We start from the raw sequence: 18,866 nt of genomic DNA on the forward strand, positions 1-18,866 counted from the left end.
ATCTCAGCAAAAAAGAAAATAAAAATCATATAGGAAAGACCCTAATGAAAAGGAGCTACATCATGAATATAAGTTGTAAATATCTGGAGGGCATGGTTGAATAGATACTATTTCCTTTACTGCACAGAAATGTGAAATGTGAATGCTTAAGAAAATTATTTTTTGAAAGGTTGTGGAGTGCAGTGGTGTCATCATGGCTCACTGTAACCGTGATCCTACTGCCTCCGCCTCCCTAGTAGCTGGGACTACAGGTGCACACCACTATGCCTGGCTAACTTTTTGTTTTTTGTAGATAGGGGGTCTTAGTATGTTTCCAGGGCTGGTCTCATACTCCTGGGCTCAGGAGCTCCTCCCACCTCAGCTTCTCAAAGCGCTGGGCTTATAGGAGTGAGCTACGGTGCCTGGTAATGTATCTTTGAAGTTGGCAGAAACACAGCTCTCTGTCTTCTGGTGCAGAGTGGGATGAGACAGGACAATAAATAAGGCACAGAAAGATGTGCCTAAAGTCTGCCGTTCAATCTTAGTCTTTTTCTTCTTTCTGGACTTGCATGCATACCTTTTGCCCCCAGAGACATGGGGGAGGGGAGCCAGCAAAGATTTTCTTTCTGTTCCATCAGACCTTGTGCATTCTTTGAAGAACATTGATTTTCTTGCAGACGTCAGTTTCTGTGAGACCTCTTATTTGTAAAGAGGGAAACATTTCTCAGACAGAAATGCCAGTGTACCATAGAATGCCCCAACTGCACTTTCGTGTTGGCAGTTAAACCACGGAGAACCACAGGCTGAATTGGATGCTGACCTCTCTTTGTAGAAGCACAGCCAAGGATCTTGTGGGAACCTGCACCCCTGCGGTGCGTGGACGTTTGCGTAGCTCCCAGTCACACTGACCCTTGGGATGTGGAGAAATCACTGCGTTTAACTGTATCATCACCCTGAGCACCTCTCATAAAGCCTGCATTATTTGGCAAGGAAAAACCCTCTCTGTTAATTAAGAAAACAGAGCTCTGCTTGAGAGGGAAATGACCTGATATCTGTGTCTTCTTGCCATCAGGTGGGATTCTTCTGCCAGATCCTCCAGAGGATGTGGGGGTACTGATACTGCCCTAGACTATGTGCTGCAGCCAGAGTTCTCTGGCAAATTTAGCTTGCAGCTCCCACCTACCTATCACACATGTGCTTGAGCACGCACACACAGACACACACACACCCCATGGCTTAAACAAGAAAAGAAAAATGTGTTTATTACAGGAGAGTAAGGGCATGTTAAGAGACCCATTAGGTTGGATTCTATTGATTTGCAATATTTTGACACTGTGTCTTGTTCAGCACAGACAAATGGAATGAAGAGTTGAGCTTCATCTGTGTAGAGGAGGAATCCCAGCCACGGTTTGGAGGCACAGATAATTTACAATAGTGGCTGGTGTTCAAGTGAATATCACCGCGTCAGGCCCTGTTTCTCAAATTGGTTAATCCATACAATCATGCATTCAATGAGTATTTGTTTGCCTGTAACATATTTGAGTCTTTGCAGGTCATACAGTCTGTCACAACTCCCAACTTCAGAAAGCAACCCTCAACAATATGCAAATGAATAGGTGTGGTTGTGTTCTAATACAACTTTATTTACAAAAACAGGCAGTGAGCAGTGAGCTGGATTTGGTTCACTGGCCATTGTAGTTTGCAAATCCCTGTTCTAAACAATTGCATTTGCTTCACGTCTCTGCCCCAGCACATAAATAATAGATAAATAATATAGGAAAGACCCTACTGAAAGGGAGCTAAATCATCAGTATGAGTTGTAAATGTCTGGAGGGCATTCACAGTCTTGAGGCATGCTTTCTTTCCTTGGGGAATTTTAGGCCTTACTAAACCTTCTTCCTGCATACTGAATACCAGGTACTGAGGTCAGGGCTAGCAAACAGGAGCACAGTTTCTGCCCTCTTGGAGCTGCTGATCTATCAAGAAGACAGAGATGAAACAAAAACTACACAGATGCACCATAGTCATGATGAACCTTAAAAAGGAAAGGTATATTTTTCCTCATCTCATCATCACTACAGCTTTAGTACTCACATCCTGTCATTGTGCCCATCTTACTGATGCATCTCAAGAGGTTTAAAAATTTCCCCAAGTCACCCAGCCAGAAAGTAGCTCTCCAGTTCTGTTTGTAGTTAGAGGGGGAAGGAGTGTTTCTCAAGTTGGAGTGTGACCTGTGACAGTACAGTTCCATCTTGGGGACAGTATCAGCTGATAATTTAAACACATCAACAAAGCTGTGATTAATAAGGAGAAAACATTTCTGCAGTGCAGGGAGCTCATTATAAATCACGTGTACTTTGACTTTAAAATTGGAGAAACCCCAGATGGTGGGCTATATAATGAATCACCAGAGATGGAGATTGACAGGTGTGATCACAGTATTTTTTTCCTGATGTTTGGAATCCCACCCATGTGGATCACAGCACTGACCCACTCCGGGTCGGAGGGTGGTTGCATTTTTCCAAGCTGTGGGTAACATGAGAATCCATTTACGTTTATTCCATGAATATGTATTGAGCACCAAAGGGTGCTGGGCACTGCTAGCTCTGCAAGAATACAGTGAAGAGTGGGGAGAAGATCCCGGCTCCCAGGGGATTCATTCAGCTACAAACTTACATATGACTTTAATAAGTCAGGGTGGATAGTTTAAAAAAGGGTCAAGTGCAATAGTGAGTGGTTGGCCAGAAGACAACTAACTTGGCTACTTTAGAAGGAGTGTTCAGGATAGACACTGCTGAGGAGGTGACATCTACACGAGGATTTTAACAAACACAAGTCAGGCATGCAAAGGGAAGAGTTTTCCACAGCCTGCTGGAATAAGCTTATTGTTGTGTTTGGGGAGAGGGGGAGGAATGTAAGCACAGCTGAAGCAGAGTTAAGCGAGGAGGAGTGTTTAGTTGATGATCTTGGAGAGAGAGAAGGGAGCCAAGTCACGTAGGGCCTTAAGGTCTGCATAAGGATTCTAGATTTTGCCAGTAATGAAAGTAACCACAGAACTACCCTTTTTAGAGGCAAGTACACATTATTGCCCGTCTTTGGTCAACATGGGCCTTTCTGTTCATGCCCTGCATGCAAGAAGACCCTGGAGGGAAATCTGAGTTAATGAATCCGAAGAGAGGCATTTCTCCTCTCTAGAGTGAGCAGGTAGTATTTCCAGTCCCACGCACACATACTCCAGGGGAATGAATAGCTTACATTTAGATAAAACTGATAGTAGATGCTGGGCTTGTGCAACAGGACCCTCCTGCTCTGATCAAGCTCTTTTGTTTTTCAAGGGGGTGCCTCAGGGTATCCCGAGCTTTCCCAGGATGCAGAAGCCTGATACCAGAAGGCAGTACACCTCCCAGCAGAATAGAAGCTGCTCTTCTTCGAGGTCACCTCCTCACGGAAATAGTAGGAACCTGTTCACAAGCAGGATGCTCTCAAAAACATTTCACTTCTGGGCTTATGAAAGACAGGTTCGGGAAAACAGCATGCTGGGGAATTAATAGTATTTGCTAAGTTATTTATGCTGACCCTAATTCTGCTCAAGAGCTAGGGTGGAAAGCCCTGCAAAGATCATTGTGTCCACCTTTTGTTTCTAGACGTGAGTTTGAAGACGTCTTCTTTCCTTTCTTACTAGAGTTCATCCACTCAAACCACTCTTTCATCATCTTAGGTTGTTATCCTCTCCTCTCTGCTTTCATACTGGGGAGGCTCTGGAAGTGATTAGGCTGTTGTAAATCAGCTTTTGTGATTTGTATGTCAGAGATAAGCAGCAGAGTAAGCAAGCAGTTGGAGGCCCCAAATGCTATTGCCCTGACAGTTATCCCAGGAATGAAATTAAAAGAAACAATGACTGGAGTATATGATATTTAGCAGATTAATTTCTTTATAGGCATATCCAATGTTAAAATTTGACCCTTTAACAAACATTGCTTTATTTTTTATTTATTTATTTGTTTATTTTTTGGAGACAGGGGCTCGCTCTGTTGCCCAGGCTGGAGTACAGTTGCACGATCTCGGCTCACTGCAGCCTCGACCTCCTGGGCTCAGGTGATACTCCCACCTCAGTCTCCCGAGTAGCTGGGATTACAGGCACGCACCACCATGCCCAGCTAATTTTTGTATTTTTAGTAGAGACAGGGTTTCACCATGTTGCCCAGGTTTGTCTCAAACTCCTGAGCTCAAGCGTTCCACCCTCGTTGGCCTCCCAAAGTGCTGGGATTACAGGCAAGAGCCACCAAACTTGGCCAAACGTTGCTTTACTTTTACTCCATTTTATTGAGATATAACTTACACAAAATAAAGCAAACAAATATTAAAACTACACCTCAGTGAATTTTTACACGTGTGTTGTTTTATAGCCAACATCCAGATTTAGTTATAGAACAATTGCAGTGCCCTAGAAGCCTTCTTCATACCCCTTCCCACTGCCCTGACCTGTATCACTATAGATAGCCTCAGCCTGTTCTTGAACTTCATATAAATGGAATCATACAGCACATATTCTTTTTGCATGTCCAAGCATTTTCTACGAGATACATCCGTGTTCTTGGGTGTAGTTATTCGTTCTCATTATTGTGTAATATTCCATTTTATCAGGGTTTATTCTGAGACTGTTGACAGTTTGGTTTGGAAAATTCTGTGTGGAGGCAAGGAAGCCATCCTTCACATTGTAGGATGTTTAGCAACATCTCTGGCCTCTACCTACTAGATGCCAGTAGAATCCCGTCCTAATAGTGACAATCAGAAATGTGTCCAGATGTTTCCAAATTTCCTTCAGAATTAAAAACCATCATATCAGATGAATATATTCCAATGTTAAAGAAACTTTTTATTTGGAAGTAATTTCAGACTTAAAAAAAGTTATAAAAATAGAACAAACGACACCTATAATGTGCTCTTTACGTAGATTGATCCATTGTTAACCTTTTGCCACATTTGTTCTTTCATGTTCACATGGACGCACACACGCGCGCACACACACACATTTTATTTATAAACCATTTGAGAGCAATTGCATCCGTCTGGGCCATTTACCGCCATATCCTTCCATATATATTTCCCAAGGATAAAGATCTTCTCCCACATTGTCACCATTATTAATTGACCACAGTAAATTTAGCATAATACTTTTATCTATTGCCCATGTTCCATTTTTTTTTCAGTTGACCAAAAATTATCCTTTATAGAGGCAGTCCCTAACCTTTTTGGCACCAGGGACCAGTTCCGTGGAAGATAATTTTTCCATAGACTGGGGCCAGGGGGTGGGGATGGCTTTGGGATGGTTCAAGTGCATTACATTTATTAGGTACTTTATTTCTGTTATTACTACATTGTAATATACACTGAAACAATTACACAACTCACTATAAGGTAGAATCAGTGGGAGGCCTGAGCTTGTTTTCCTGCAACTAGACAGTCCCATATAGGAGTAATGGGAGATGGTTATGGATCATCAGGCATGAGATTCTCATAAGGAGCACACAACCTAGATCCTGCATGAGCAGTTCACAATAGGGTTTACACTCCTATGAGAATCTAATGCTGCTGCTGATCTGTCAGGAGGCAGAGGTCAGGCAGCAGTTGGAGCAATGGGGAGTGGCTGTACATACAGATGAAGCTTCCCTTACTGACCACTCACCTCCTGCTGTGTGGCCCGGTTCCTAACCAGTCTGTAGCCTGAGGTCTGGGAACCCCTACTTTATAGCATTTATTTTCCCTACAGAGCAGGTTCCAGTCCAGGATCAGGAATTATATGTAATTGCCATGTTTCCTTCATACCCTTTCATCTAGAACATTCTCTCAGTCTTGTCTGGTCTTAAGACTACAGTCCCGGCCGGGCGCGGTGGCTCACGCTTGTAATCCCAGCACTTTGGGAGGCCGAGGCGGGCGGATCACGAGGTCAGGAGATCGAGACCACGGTGAAACCCCGTCTCCACTAAAAATACAAAAAATTAGCCGGGCGTGGTGGCAGGCGCCTGTAGTCCCAGCTACTCGGAGAGGCTGAGGCAGGAGAATGGTGTGAACCCGGAAGGCGGAGCTTGCAGTGAGCGGAGATCGCACCACTGCACTCCAGCCTGAGCAACAGAGCGAGACTCTGTCTCAAAAAAAAAAAAGACTACAGTCCCTTTTTTCATAACGAATGTCCCTCCTTTTGGGATCTGTCTAATGTTTCCTCCTGAATACATTCAAGAAATACATTCTTGACTGGAATACTACATAAGGGATAGTGTGCCCTTCTCAGTACATCTCAACTGGAGGCATGCAGGGTGCAGTTGCATCTCACCAGGGATGTTAAGTTTGAACTTAAGGTCAAGGTGTTGTCTGATTTTACCGTTGTTTAGTTACTAATTCTTCCCTTGCAACTAATAAGCAATGTGTAGGGAAACACTTTATTTATTTATTTATTTATTTTTTTATTTTATTTTTTTTTTTTTTTTGAGACGGAGTCTCGCTGTCGCCCAGGCTAGAGAGCAGTGGCACGATCTCGGCTCACTGCAGCTCCGCCCCCCGGGGTTCACGCCATTCTCCTGCCTCAGCCTCCCACATAGCTGGGACTACAGGCGCCCGCCACCTCGCCCGGCTAATTTTTTGTATTTTTAGTACAGACGGGGTTTCACCATGTTAGCCAGGATGGTCTCGATCTCCTGACCTCGTGATCCGCCTGCCTCGGCCTCCCAAAGTGCTGGGATTATAGGCGTGAGCCACCGCGCCCGGCCAGGGAAAGACTTTAAAACAATGCTGTCTCCCATCAAATTTTACCCCCTAAATTTAGCACACTTTTTGATTCTTGTGTGAAGCACTCTACCTCCAATGATTATAAAATGACTTTCCAAATCTGGCACCCCCTTCCTCCTTGTGAACTTACTCTACTGACAGTGGTTGGCATTCCGCTATACATAGAGCCCTCTCTTTTCCACATTTGTATATTTATTTATGTTTTTATTTATCTGTTATCAGTATGGACTTGTGAATTCCTATTTGTTTCAGTGGTTTATAAGTCATTACTTCCCTCAAGTATTTTAATGCTCAAATTGTTCAGATTTGGCCAGTGGGGGCACCTTCAAGTTAGGCCCTGTGTTCTTCTGACAAACCCCTACCATATCTTATTTTTAATACTTTCTTAACTTTATGGCATAACAAGATCCTGGTTCTTTTAATTTCCTTGCCTTTATCCTGTAATTGGCCATTTTTCTAAAGAGCCTAGATTCCTTTTAGTGGGGAGTGGTAGAAAAGACCACAATGTATTTATCCATTTTCCTGATGATTGACATTTGAGTTGTTTCCATTTCTGGGCTCTTACAAGAAAGCTTCTCTGAATACCCTTGTCCATTTCTTGGACCTTCCTACTAACTTCTGTTTAATATATAACCAAGAGTGAAGATGGAGAATTGTGGAATTTCTACTCTTGGTCATACACCCAACAGAAATTCATAAGTCCACAAAAAATGGGCAAGGATATTTAGAGTGGCTTTATTCAGAATTCATATATGTGTATGTGTATTTAGCTTTAGTAAATATTGCCAAGTAATTTTGCAAAGTGCTCGTAACACTGCTTTAGGTTTTGTCACAGAAGAGGAAGTTGGAGGCCCCGGAAGGAGACAGGAATAATCAGGAGCAGGGGCGATAATGGGCCACTGCAATCCAAAGGCATGTTGTCTATGACCAGAAATGGCAAATTGCTGATCCTTGCAATATATAATGAGTGGAAAATGCTGAGACTTTGCCACCTGGCCCATTCTTAAACATCTCCTTAGAGAGCTCTGCTTGATGATGAGCAACATGGAAGTTACTGCAGTCAGTATCTCCCACTACCTTCAAAATGGTTTTCATCTCAGGGATGCCAGGAGCTCATTTGACAGCAGTTAGGAAATGGAGGTCCATTGCTGGGACACCTGCTGTTAGAGAGCATCAGACCTACTGCTTTACTTTTAAAAGTCCCTCCCCATGCGACAGAGAGGTCCCCTGGGGTCCCACCCACATCTTCTGGCTGCTAGGGACGCATTTACAACCTTGGAGCATTCACTGAATGGTCTGAGAGAGTAAATATTTCTCTATCTATACCTAGGGAGTCACTTAGTGTCCAAGACACTTTTGATAGGGAGCCACCTGCCACTTAGGGACAGCAGGCAAAGCAGGCAACTGCTGCAGGCTAACAGAGAAGTGAACTGGCCCAGTATTGTGGAACCAGTGTTCGGTGTTGCCAGAAAGAGCTAGGGCATGATCCAGCCTCTATAGCTTAAAGTTTACTCATCCAAAATATCTGTCCTACAGAGCTTACAGTGCATCATTAGAATCAAAAATGTAATTAAAGTACTTTGCAAAGTGAAACTCCAAATAGAGGAAGCATCATGCATAAGATACACAGTGGGCTCTTAGTAACTTTGATGAGCCTTTGGAGAAACTAGTAACTGGTAAAATACATCTCTGGGTGCATTTTAAGCAAGTGCCCCCTCTAGGTAGATAGTGACCTACTGTGGAGTGGGGAGAACCCCCTCACAGGCACATGTGCCCCCTGAGAGGGCCTTTGTGCAGTACACAACTGCACGACAGTATATAATGACCCTAGATAGATGACCAGCAGTGACAGTGATACCCATTGCTGCACATCTGTATTAATCTCTGTGGTCCCCTCCTCTCTTCCCCCAGGCCTCTCTGCTGATGGTGGTGCCAAGCGCCAGGAGCACCTATCCCGATTTTCCATGCCTGACCTCAGCAAAGACTCTGGAATGAATGTGTCTGAGAAGCTGAGCAACATGGGCACTCTTAACTCGTCTATGCAGTTCCGGAGCGCAGAGTCGGTTCGCAGCCTGCTCTCTGCCCAGCAGTACCAGGAGATGGAGGGAAACCTCCACCAGCTCAGCAACCCCATTGGCTACAGAGACCTGCAGTCCCACGGAAGGATGCATCAGAGCTTTGATTTTGATGGAGGGATGGCGGGCAGCAAGCTGCCAGGGCAGGAGGGCGTGAGGATCCAGCCCATGAGCGAACGCACCCGGAGAAGAGCTACTTCACGCGACGACAACCGCCGTTTCCGACCTCACAGGTCCAGGCGTTCCCGACGCTCTCGCTCCGACAACGCTCTCCACCTGGCCAGCGAACGCGAGGCCATCTCTCGGTTAAAAGATAGGCCCCCTCTGAGAGCCAGGGAGGACTACGACCAATTCGTGCGCCAGCGCAGCTTCCAGGAGAGCATGGGGCATGGGTCCCGGAGGGACCTGTACGGCCAGTGCCCTAGGACTGTGTCGGACCTGGCTTTGCAGAATGCCTTTGGGGACCGCTGGGGACCCTACTTCGCCGAATATGATTGGTGTTCCACCTGCTCCTCCTCTTCAGAGTCTGACAACGAGGGCTATTTCCTAGGAGAACCCATCCCCCAGCCAGCGCGCCTGCGATACGTCACGAGCGATGAGCTGCTGCACAAATACAGCTCCTACGGCCTCCCCAAATCTTCCACATTAGGTGGCAGAGGACAGTTGCACAGCAGGAAAAGACAGAAGAGCAAAAACTGTATCATTTCTTAATATGATTGGGATCAGGGAATGGGAGAAGATGGGGGCTAAGAATGTAAATTCAGAAACTTGCACTGTTTTCAATGTTAAAGCGCTTTTGGGGGTGGTTTATGGGGGAGAAAAGGGAAAATGCTGTCAGTAGATGGAGGCAAGGTTACAGATTGACTCAATAGGTAGTCACAGTTCTTGGCATGTTGAATATTATTTGCACATTTCACTTTGGAAACACAGTAGACTCTATCGAGGCCAGGGTTGGTCACTTCCTTCCCATCAGTTCTGTGTTGAGTTGCCATCTCTCAAGATGGTAAATTGTTTCCTGCTCGCTTTTATCCTCTCTGGTTCTCTTACTTTTAGGACCCTTTTTTCAGTAAGTAATTTGTTTATTAGCCAGGACCCAAGACTAAGTTATTTACATGTCCATTGTAAATGCAATGTAAATGAGAGTTCTGATAAAATATTTTTGTATTTTGTAATATCAAAGGAATTTCTATATCGTAGTACTCAGTGGGGAGTTGCATGCACATCCACCATTGTCTTTGAGTAGTATTAAAAGGTGGCCCCGGTACCACCTTTTTTTTTTTTTTTTTTTTTTTTTTTCCTATACCAATTTGTTACATGTCAGTGAGACCTTTTTCAAAGGAATATATTCAATTTGGCTTTTTGTGGCTGAAAAAAATAACTATTAGACCCAAAGCATTTTATGCTCTGTTCCATCTTAAGGAGCCATCCTTAAGTCTGCTCCCACCCTCAGTAGAATTTATTTTCTACAAAGTGGTAGTAATTTTTTTTAAATTGCAAATGTAATTTTTGCCAATTAGAGAAACCAACCGGTGTCAGTAAAATTCTGTGAGAAATGCCATCCCTGCTGGGAATGTTGAAGTTACTTAATGTTGATCTATCCCTTGGGGAAAGTAAAAGTGACTGTGAGTGGTGCCGTTGTGTGCTGTCAGCATGACGTTGTTTTGAATGTGGCATTATGTTCTGGTGCTCATGTTTCCTGGATTGTATTATCTGCTTTCCTTTACCAAGGCAGACAGAACTGCTGCCTTAGCCTGACAACCGGTTGTCCTCAAAGCAAATGAACTTAAGCATTTGGGATTGAGGGACAGAAGGATTCTGAGGGGGCTCTGGGAGGGACGGTGTGTGACGTGTCATGCCTGGAGAAGGAACAAGGCTATTTGAAAACAGAAAGCAGGTCAAGGGTAGAAGTTAAAGGAGAATCTGAAGGCAGGTCAGGGAAAAGAAAAACTGGAAATGAAACAGAGGACAGGTGACAACCACCTCGAAGAGCTCCCAGAGATTGTAGGAAGAATCCAGTGTAACCAGCTTAGTAACCAGAGTATCTGGATTACCCAGGAAGGTTGAGCTGCTGAGATTTCAGTGGTGCAATGTCTTTGAAAAACAGGCTTTGTTGGAACGGTATTTCCATTTTGAACTTTGAGGACTGTTGGTCAGAAAATGGGCTCAAAAGTGAGTTTGCTTAATGAAGACATTTAACGGTTGTGCTGTTTATAGTAAAATAAAACTCCCTACCTTGCTTCAGTTAAAAATGAAGCACTTGGTTTCTTCCATCCTCCTCCTCCCCTTAGTGGATTGTGGCAGTTGAAATAATCCATCGGAGGACCCACCTGTAGTGAGGTGTACTGTCGATGTAGTGCCCGGTGTATCTCAGTGGCCATCTGCCATGGTGAGGTGAGCGTGATCTCTTTCAGTATAGTAGTTAACATTTTCTAGTATTTTTTATGGAGAGAATGTCAAAAGCGGCATTTCAGACCCCGTCCCAGATGGGTCTGAGGAAAGGAAGGCTGTAAAGGACATGGTAATGGCACTCCATTCGGGATGTATTAAAATAATTTGCTTTTCAGGTATTAATATGACATTTGTCGTTGTCACTGATTTTTTCAAAAAAGCAATGCACATGTTGGTTGTGGCTGTTTTCCGCATGCTATCTTCATATCTAAATGCTTCATTAATTATCCGAGCCTCCGGAGAATTAACTCTATTACGTTTGTATAGTAAGTTTGTAAACTGCTTGGCAAACTGATTAAGAAATAATTTGCAATACCGTGCTACTAAAGTGGCAGGTTTCTGGTAGAAATTGTGCGAGTCCAATTTGGAGTTTTAAGTTCCTTGACTGATGAAACTAAAAAGGCAATTTTGGAAAAAGAAAAGAGAGGGGGAAAAGTAGATCACTTATCTTAGCAAACGGTTGAAAGTATGTCTGTCCTCTGTGGCCCCAAATCCAGTGAAAGAAATTCTCCCAGTAAAAGTTGCTTCCTAACTCTGTTTCTCTCAGAATACCTCTTACATTTCTCAAAGAAAGCTTCAACCACCATCAGCAGAAAGAAGGTGGCCTAAAAACTGACACCTGGCCAGTGCCCAGAGGGGTCTGGAGGCATAAGTCTAGATGCCCAGAGAGCATCCAGGCGCTGAACTGCTCAGAGCTTGAGATGAAATGACATGCAAGCTTCAGGGTAAAACTGTCTACTAGCAAGATTCCCTCCCTCTATTCTACCATTGCAGATTTCTTCTGACCCCAAATGCAACCTTACAGAGAATGCTGAATGAGGAAGGCCAATTCCTTACAATGATGGCAGAACCTCCAAACGAATGCCCTGTTGAGGAGAAGGACATCATTGTATTTGGAATTCCACCTGCTAGTGATAGCTCACACATCACATCCCAGAATCCCACTCCCAATACATTCTTTCCTGAGGCAAGAACTTAAGGTCCTCACCTAATTCCTGCATCACAACCATTAACTCTTATTGGACAAGCTCCTCCTGTGAGTGGGGCCTGTACTCACTTCCTCTTAGATCATAATTCCATCTTCAACAGACTGATTTCCAGAATAGTAATCTTTTTCCAGTGTTCTCTCTTCTCCAGTGCCCTGATTGTTATTTTTCCTACCTCTCCTAATATTGATCTTCTTGTCTTTTGGTTAGAACTGCAACTTCGGAGTTCAGTTCATTTCCTATTGCTGCTCAATTCAGTAGCAACATAGCTGGCTTGTTCCCAGGCCCAGGAAGTATAAGTCATTGACAGTTTCGTGAGTGGCTCTGCCAATCCATTCCACCCTTGGTACTGTGAAAAGGCTTCTTGGCAGCCAGGTGGCATTGAGGATAGTATTCAGGGCTCTTTCCTTCTGTCATATAGTTGTGGGATCTCTACCAAGTGTGAAGGTGAATGAGGTAAGGGAGATCAGAACCATGCTCCCTGGTTTTTCATACGTCCAAGGAAGAAGTCCTGGTGTGGATTTTTTGACACCTTCTTTCCACTTTCACCTTTTATTTTTTATTCCTTCCTTTCTACCCCCAACCAGTCAAGCAAATGAGCAATTTTGTGTTTATAATTCAGGATCTGGAAGTAGTGCTTTCTAATCCTCTTTTCCTGTAGGATGTTCCTGCACTATAACAAGATTATGTTTTCTTCCTTCTGCAGCAGCTTTCTGCTTCTTGGGTACTACTAGCTATTGTTGAATTTAGGTGAGGCCTGTGATGACATATATGTGGCATGTGCTCTGCGCTCCCTGCAAGCTGAGCAGATACAACCAGTGCATCACTGTATACTCTCGCTGAGGATGTGGGTGCAGCCTCACAGATCTTTGCAACACTCCAACCAGCCAGGACCAGTTGATCAGAACTGATCTTATTGGTCTGATAACAAATCTTATTTGTGAACTGATTCGTCTCTGTCTTTCCACTCTTGGTTCTCTTGCCATAGAACCAGAACTGAAGCATAATTACGAACATTTAGGAACCAATATGTATAAGTAATTCGGAGACTCCAATTCACCCGCCCTTCGCCCATCCCAGGTTGTGGAAGCTCGAGGAAGCTGACTTCTTAGGCTAAAGGACAAAAAATCTCTTTACCTCCTTTACCATTTTCATATTCTCTGCCAATTACTACAGGCAGTCTTCATTTTGCAGAGGTGAGGTAAGACTTCATCTTATTCTTCATGTAATCCCACCTTCTCACAAAAAATAAATAAATATTTAAATTCCAAAGAGAAGTGTTCTTTGTGTATTTCTAGCAGAAAACAGACGCTTAAGCCTAAGAAGGAAGATCCGTCCATGACAAAGGAAAGTGGAAAACTGAACGGGTTATCTGAATACTTCATGCCAGGACAGTTGCTATTAGCAACCGTTTTGCACCTTCAGGGCTTTAAAATGTTCTCTGCAGATAGCATTTGCATATGCAAGACTCAGTAGCCAAGCCTCCACTGCCAGTTGTTGAAGGCAGTTTCAGAAGGCCACCTTTTGAGGTACATTTCTTTAGGCACAAGAGAAGTGGAAATGGCCTTTGCCTTGTCTCCAGTGATTTGTCCCTGTCGTGCCTCAGCAGATACCAGAGTTTATTCTTATGACCATTTGGAAGTAGTCCTCAAAGTTAAGATCAAGAAAAAATTGGATTCTTTTTCCATTTTCTCATAATAGCCTAGTCAACACAAGACTCCCATAAAATACGACTCACTATTGGGAGCCATACTATTTTATAAGCTTACTTCCTGCTGACAAAACGAACTTTCCTCAAGGAAATATAAAGGAGGGGAAAGTCACGTAGTGTTAGGAAAACATTTCTGTGTTTTGAATATGAGGAATCCGTAGGATAGAGAAAAATCTTCTTGTTCTATTCTGAGAGTTCTCTGAGATATCCCTTCACTCTGCTCGGCATTTGGCCATGGATGTTCAACAGGTCACTGACCAAGCTTTTCTAAATTTTTCAGAGAGAGTTACTTACCAATAAGGTCTGTTCTCAAACCTACCTAGTTGATTTTCATATCTTTCCATAAACTGTCATGATTCTATCATGGACCCTGACTTAGCATTGTAAGGACTATGAGTCCTCCATTTTTTTAATTAAATTTTTTTTAGCAAATTAGGACTTTGGCAGGTTTTCCTCTCCTAAACTCATTCTTTCCTCCACAGGATTGCTTTGTCCATCTCCTGCTTTCGTTTCAATTGCATAAACAAAACCTCAAAGGGCCTGGGAAGGTGAGGCAGGCCAGAGTCTGTGTTCTGTGTTGAGTGTCAAGCTGTTTGTTAAGAAGGTCTGCAACAGGCCTTTGGTGTGGGCTCTGCCAGAGACTGTTCTGAACACTTTGCTTGAGATCCGTGCCCTGTAAAATGGATATGATGTTTTACTGATGTCTGTAATACATTTGTAAACTTCCAATAAAATTTGAATAAAAGAAATGTTGCCATTCTTCTCAGCCCTCCCTCACTTTCCAGATTTTAGGGGTGGTCTCTGCCTTTGAGCACTTCAGCAAAGAAAAGAAAGGACACAGGTATGGAGGGATGAGTTTTACTATGAAATATTAACCTGATTGTTTAAATCAGGGTTTCTAAACCTCAGCAATATTGACATCTTGTGCTAGTTAATTCTCGGTTGCAGAGGGCTGTCCTGTGCATTGTAGGATGTTTAGCAACATCGCTGACCTCTACTCACTAGATGCCAGTAGCAGCCCCCGGAAACTGTGACAACTAAAAATGTCTCCCATCACAACCATTAGGATGGCAACTATTAAAAATAATAACAAGTGTGAGTGAGGATGTGGAGCAGTTGGAACATGTGTACGCTGTTGATGGGAATGCAAAATGATGCAGTGCTGTGGAAAACAGTATGGCAGTTCTTCAAAAAAATTAAAAATAGAATTACTACCATATGCTACTTCTGGGCTATACCCAAAAGAATTGACAGCAGGGTCTCCAAAGAGATATTTGTACACCGATATTCATAAAAGCAGCATTCACAATATCCAAAAAGTGGGAGCAACCCAAATGTCCACTGATGGATGAATGTGTAAACAAGGTGTGGTGTATACATACAATGGAATATTATTCAGCCTTAAAAAGGAAGGAAATTCTGACACATGCTACAACATGGATGAACCTTGAGGACGTTTTGCTAAGTGATATCAGCCTGTCACAAAAAGACAAGTAAGTGTATGATTCCATTTATCTGAGGCACCTAGAGTCAAATTCATAGAGACAGAAAGTAGAAGAGTGATTGGTTGTCAGGGACTGAAGGGAGGTGGGAATGGGGAGTTATTATTTAATGGGTATAGAGTTTCATTTTGGCAAGATGAAAAGAGTTCTGGAGATGGGTTGCAGAACAATGCAGATGAACTTAATACTACCAAACTGTACACTTAAAAGTGGTTAAGATGGTAAATTTTATATTATGTTTATTTAACCACAATTAAAAATGTCTCCAGACATTGTCAATGTCTCCTGAGGGCAAAATTGCCCCTTGTTGAGAACCACTGGGTTCAATGCATTGCCTTCTTAGTATCTTTGTTCCTTGAGGATTCTTGAAACTGATTCCTACCCAGGCCACACACTTAATTTTCCGTTACTAGCAAGAATTGAAACCAGCAGATGACCCAAAAATATTTGTGTTTGCTTTTAGGCAAATAATAAGTGGTCTGTCTGGAGAATGACATCCATGTCTGTGTTCTGGTTAGGGCGGCATTAACATTGACTGGGAGCCAGGACCAAGGCGGCATGTAAGTTCAATTTCCCCGTGTCTGATCCACAACATTAGGGAGTTGCTGGATGCTATAATATCATCTATTCATTCATTCAACAAATATTTATCAAAGGCTTTCTCTATGCCAGGAACTGTTCTAGGTGCTTGGAATACAATAATGTGCAAAACAAACAAAAATCCGTACCTTAGAGGAGCTTACAAACTTTACTTTCAACTAGGCAAGACATTTGGAACAGTATGTAGTCTTACCCACCCTAACTAATCACAAGGACTTGGGAGTGGCAGACAAGAGTTGTTTCATTCTAAGACATTCTAAGAGCTTTTGAATAACTTGAACTGGAAATGGCAATTGTGCCTGTTCTGCTTACAGACCTGCCATAGAGCGTGGCCTGCAGGCAACCATGGTTTTTAATATACAGCCTCCCTGTTTCTCCTCTTCAGCCAAAATGACTGTAGTCAAGTATAGCACCCTACCAGCAATCTTATAAGCATGATAAGCTGGACTAATCAGATTCCATCTCTCAAGAATATAGGCTGGGGGGCCGGGCGCGGTGGCTCACGCTTGTAATCCCAGCACTTTGGGAGGCCGAGGCGGGCGGATCACAAGGTCAGGAGATCGAGACCACGGTGAAACCCGGTCTCTACTAAAAATACAAAAAATTAGCCGGGCGTGGTGGCAGGCACCTGTTGTCCCAGCTACTCGGAGAGGCTGAGGCAGGAGAATGGCGTGAACCCGGGAGGCGGAGCTTGCAGTGAGCCGAGATTGCGCCACTGCCCTCCAGCCTGGGCGACAGAGCGAGACTCCGTCTCAAAAAATAAATAAGTAAATAAATAAATAAAGAATATAGGCTGGGCACAGTGGTTCATGTCTATAATCCCAGCACTTTGGGAGGCTGAGGTGGGAGGATCACTTGAGGCCAGGAGTTCAAGACCAGCCTGGGCAACATAGCAAGACCTGCCCTCCCCTGCCCCCCGCCATCCCCCTCTCTATGGAAAAAAAACAAAAACCAGTAGCTGGGCATAGTGGTGCAAACCTGTAGTCCCACGTACTGAGGAGGCTGAAGCAGGAAGATAACTTGAGGCTGCAATGACTTATAACTGTGCCACTGCACTCCAGTTTGGGTGACACAGTAAGAGACTTTGTCTCTAATAAGATTAAATAAGATTATAAACTAAGGAATTCTGAGAGAATGAGGCAGCTGGCAGTGGGAGTGGAAGCTAAGAGAATGTATGGGGAGGAACCAGGAGGTGGAGTCCGGCACAGGAGCAACACGGTAAGAGGAAGGATGAGGAAGCAGAAGCAACAAATAAGCAAAAGTCTAGGCTGAGAGCAGATCCAAGAGCAAAGATAAGAGATCAGAATGGACCCAGAGGAACTGGTCCTCAGGACTTCCTCACCTCCAAACAGATCCTAGCTTCTGCCCTGGAGGTACCCCTCTAGGGTTACCATTTGATTTTGGTCCTTCACATACCCCTCCCCATTGTGCTTATGTATTGTGACAATACATACCTATGTAACCTCTTCTTTGGGCTCAAGTGTTCTTTGCAATCCTAATTAAAACATATGAAGGATCCCATATGCACTAAATGCCAGTTGTGCACCTTTTATTTTGGTCCCATGTTCCTTTAACATTTTAAATCTCATCTCAGCCACTTGCTAGTTGTTGATCTTGGGAAATGTCCATATCCTCTTTGAGCCTCAGTTCTTAATCTATTAAACGAGATAATAACAGAAGAGTCATTATCGGGTTGTTGTGCTGATGTACTGGAATAATACGTGTAAAGCTCTTAGTGCTACCTGTCATTATAGGAGCTCAAAACACATTAGCTGTTGTTATTACTGTCGTTAGTATTTCTAGTCTACTCAAAGAGAGAGGCTGGCAAGAACTAGATACCAGTGGTATCTAATCTAATAATGCTCTTTTTTTTTTGTTATACGCATTAAGTAGGATTTAGAGACATTCAAGGAAGGCCTGAATCTTCACTATGTGTAAAAAATGCCCACTGAACTTACTGAAAACTTCTCATCCTCCTAAAAGACATTCTGGTTCAGTAGATCTGAGGTAGAGCCCCAGAATCTGCTTTTATAACAATGCCCTTTATATCTTCATGATCTAGGTGGTCTGAGAATCACAGCTCAAGAAATTCTGCCTTGGCATTTCTTGTTTTCTTGCAAGTCTCTGAAACAAATAAACACATGATGCAGTATTTTTGCGCCATAGCTTAGGCCTGGGTTCTTGTCTCACCACCAGGAAGGATTAGGCACGCACACACTCGAAGAGTGAGTTAGGCAAGAAGTTTGATTGAGTGATGCAACAGCTCGTGGAGGGGAGGGGACTCGCCTGAAGGCAGGAGAGTTCCTAATATGAGTGAGCCATATATAGTGTAAGAATGCTGTTATCTTTTTTTAATGTAAGCATTAAATAGGCTTTAGAGACATTCAAGGAAGGCCTGAATCTTTCCTACATGTAAAAAATGCCCACAGAACTTAATGAAAACTCCTTGTCCTCCTCAAAGAGGTTCTGGTTCAGTGGATCTGAGGTTTTTTATGGGCTCAGAATAAGGAGTGCATCCTGATTGGTTTGTGAGTGTGCAAAAAAGGTTAAAGCAAAGACACCACTCAAAGATGGGCATGACAGTGTAGAAAACCAATTAGGAAAGGGTAGGTATATGTAAAATAGGTGAAGGATGGGGAACAATCAGAGGAAAGCCACCAGGCATGGTGGCTCACGCCTATAATCCCAGCACTTTTGGAGGCCGAGGCAGGCAGATCACCTGAGATCAGGAGTTTGAGACCAGCCTGGCCAATATGGCGAAACCTCATGTCTACTAAAAATA

The 18,866-nt window shown here is 43.5% G+C and overlaps 1 protein-coding gene across 4 annotated transcripts in view; it reads left to right on the plus strand.

Annotated features, from left to right (window-relative positions):
* The window catches only part of PRICKLE2 (prickle planar cell polarity protein 2), a 367,969-nt gene extending 353,238 nt beyond the window's left edge, over nt 1-14,731 (plus strand). For all 4 annotated transcript variants that reach the window (XM_055259214.2, XM_063630789.1, XM_055259215.2 and 1 more), the window contains one exon: nt 8,674-14,731. In XM_055259214.2, coding sequence (XP_055115189.2) covers nt 8,674-9,548 — 875 coding nt within the window. In that variant the 3' untranslated portion in view covers nt 9,549-14,731. The remainder of the gene's footprint in view (nt 1-8,673) is intronic.
* Nucleotides 14,732-18,866: the final 4,135 nt, after the last annotated feature.

This window comes from Symphalangus syndactylus, chromosome 21, assembly GCF_028878055.3.
Source record: "Symphalangus syndactylus isolate Jambi chromosome 21, NHGRI_mSymSyn1-v2.1_pri, whole genome shotgun sequence".
Classification (NCBI taxonomy): domain Eukaryota; kingdom Metazoa; phylum Chordata; class Mammalia; order Primates; family Hylobatidae; genus Symphalangus; species Symphalangus syndactylus.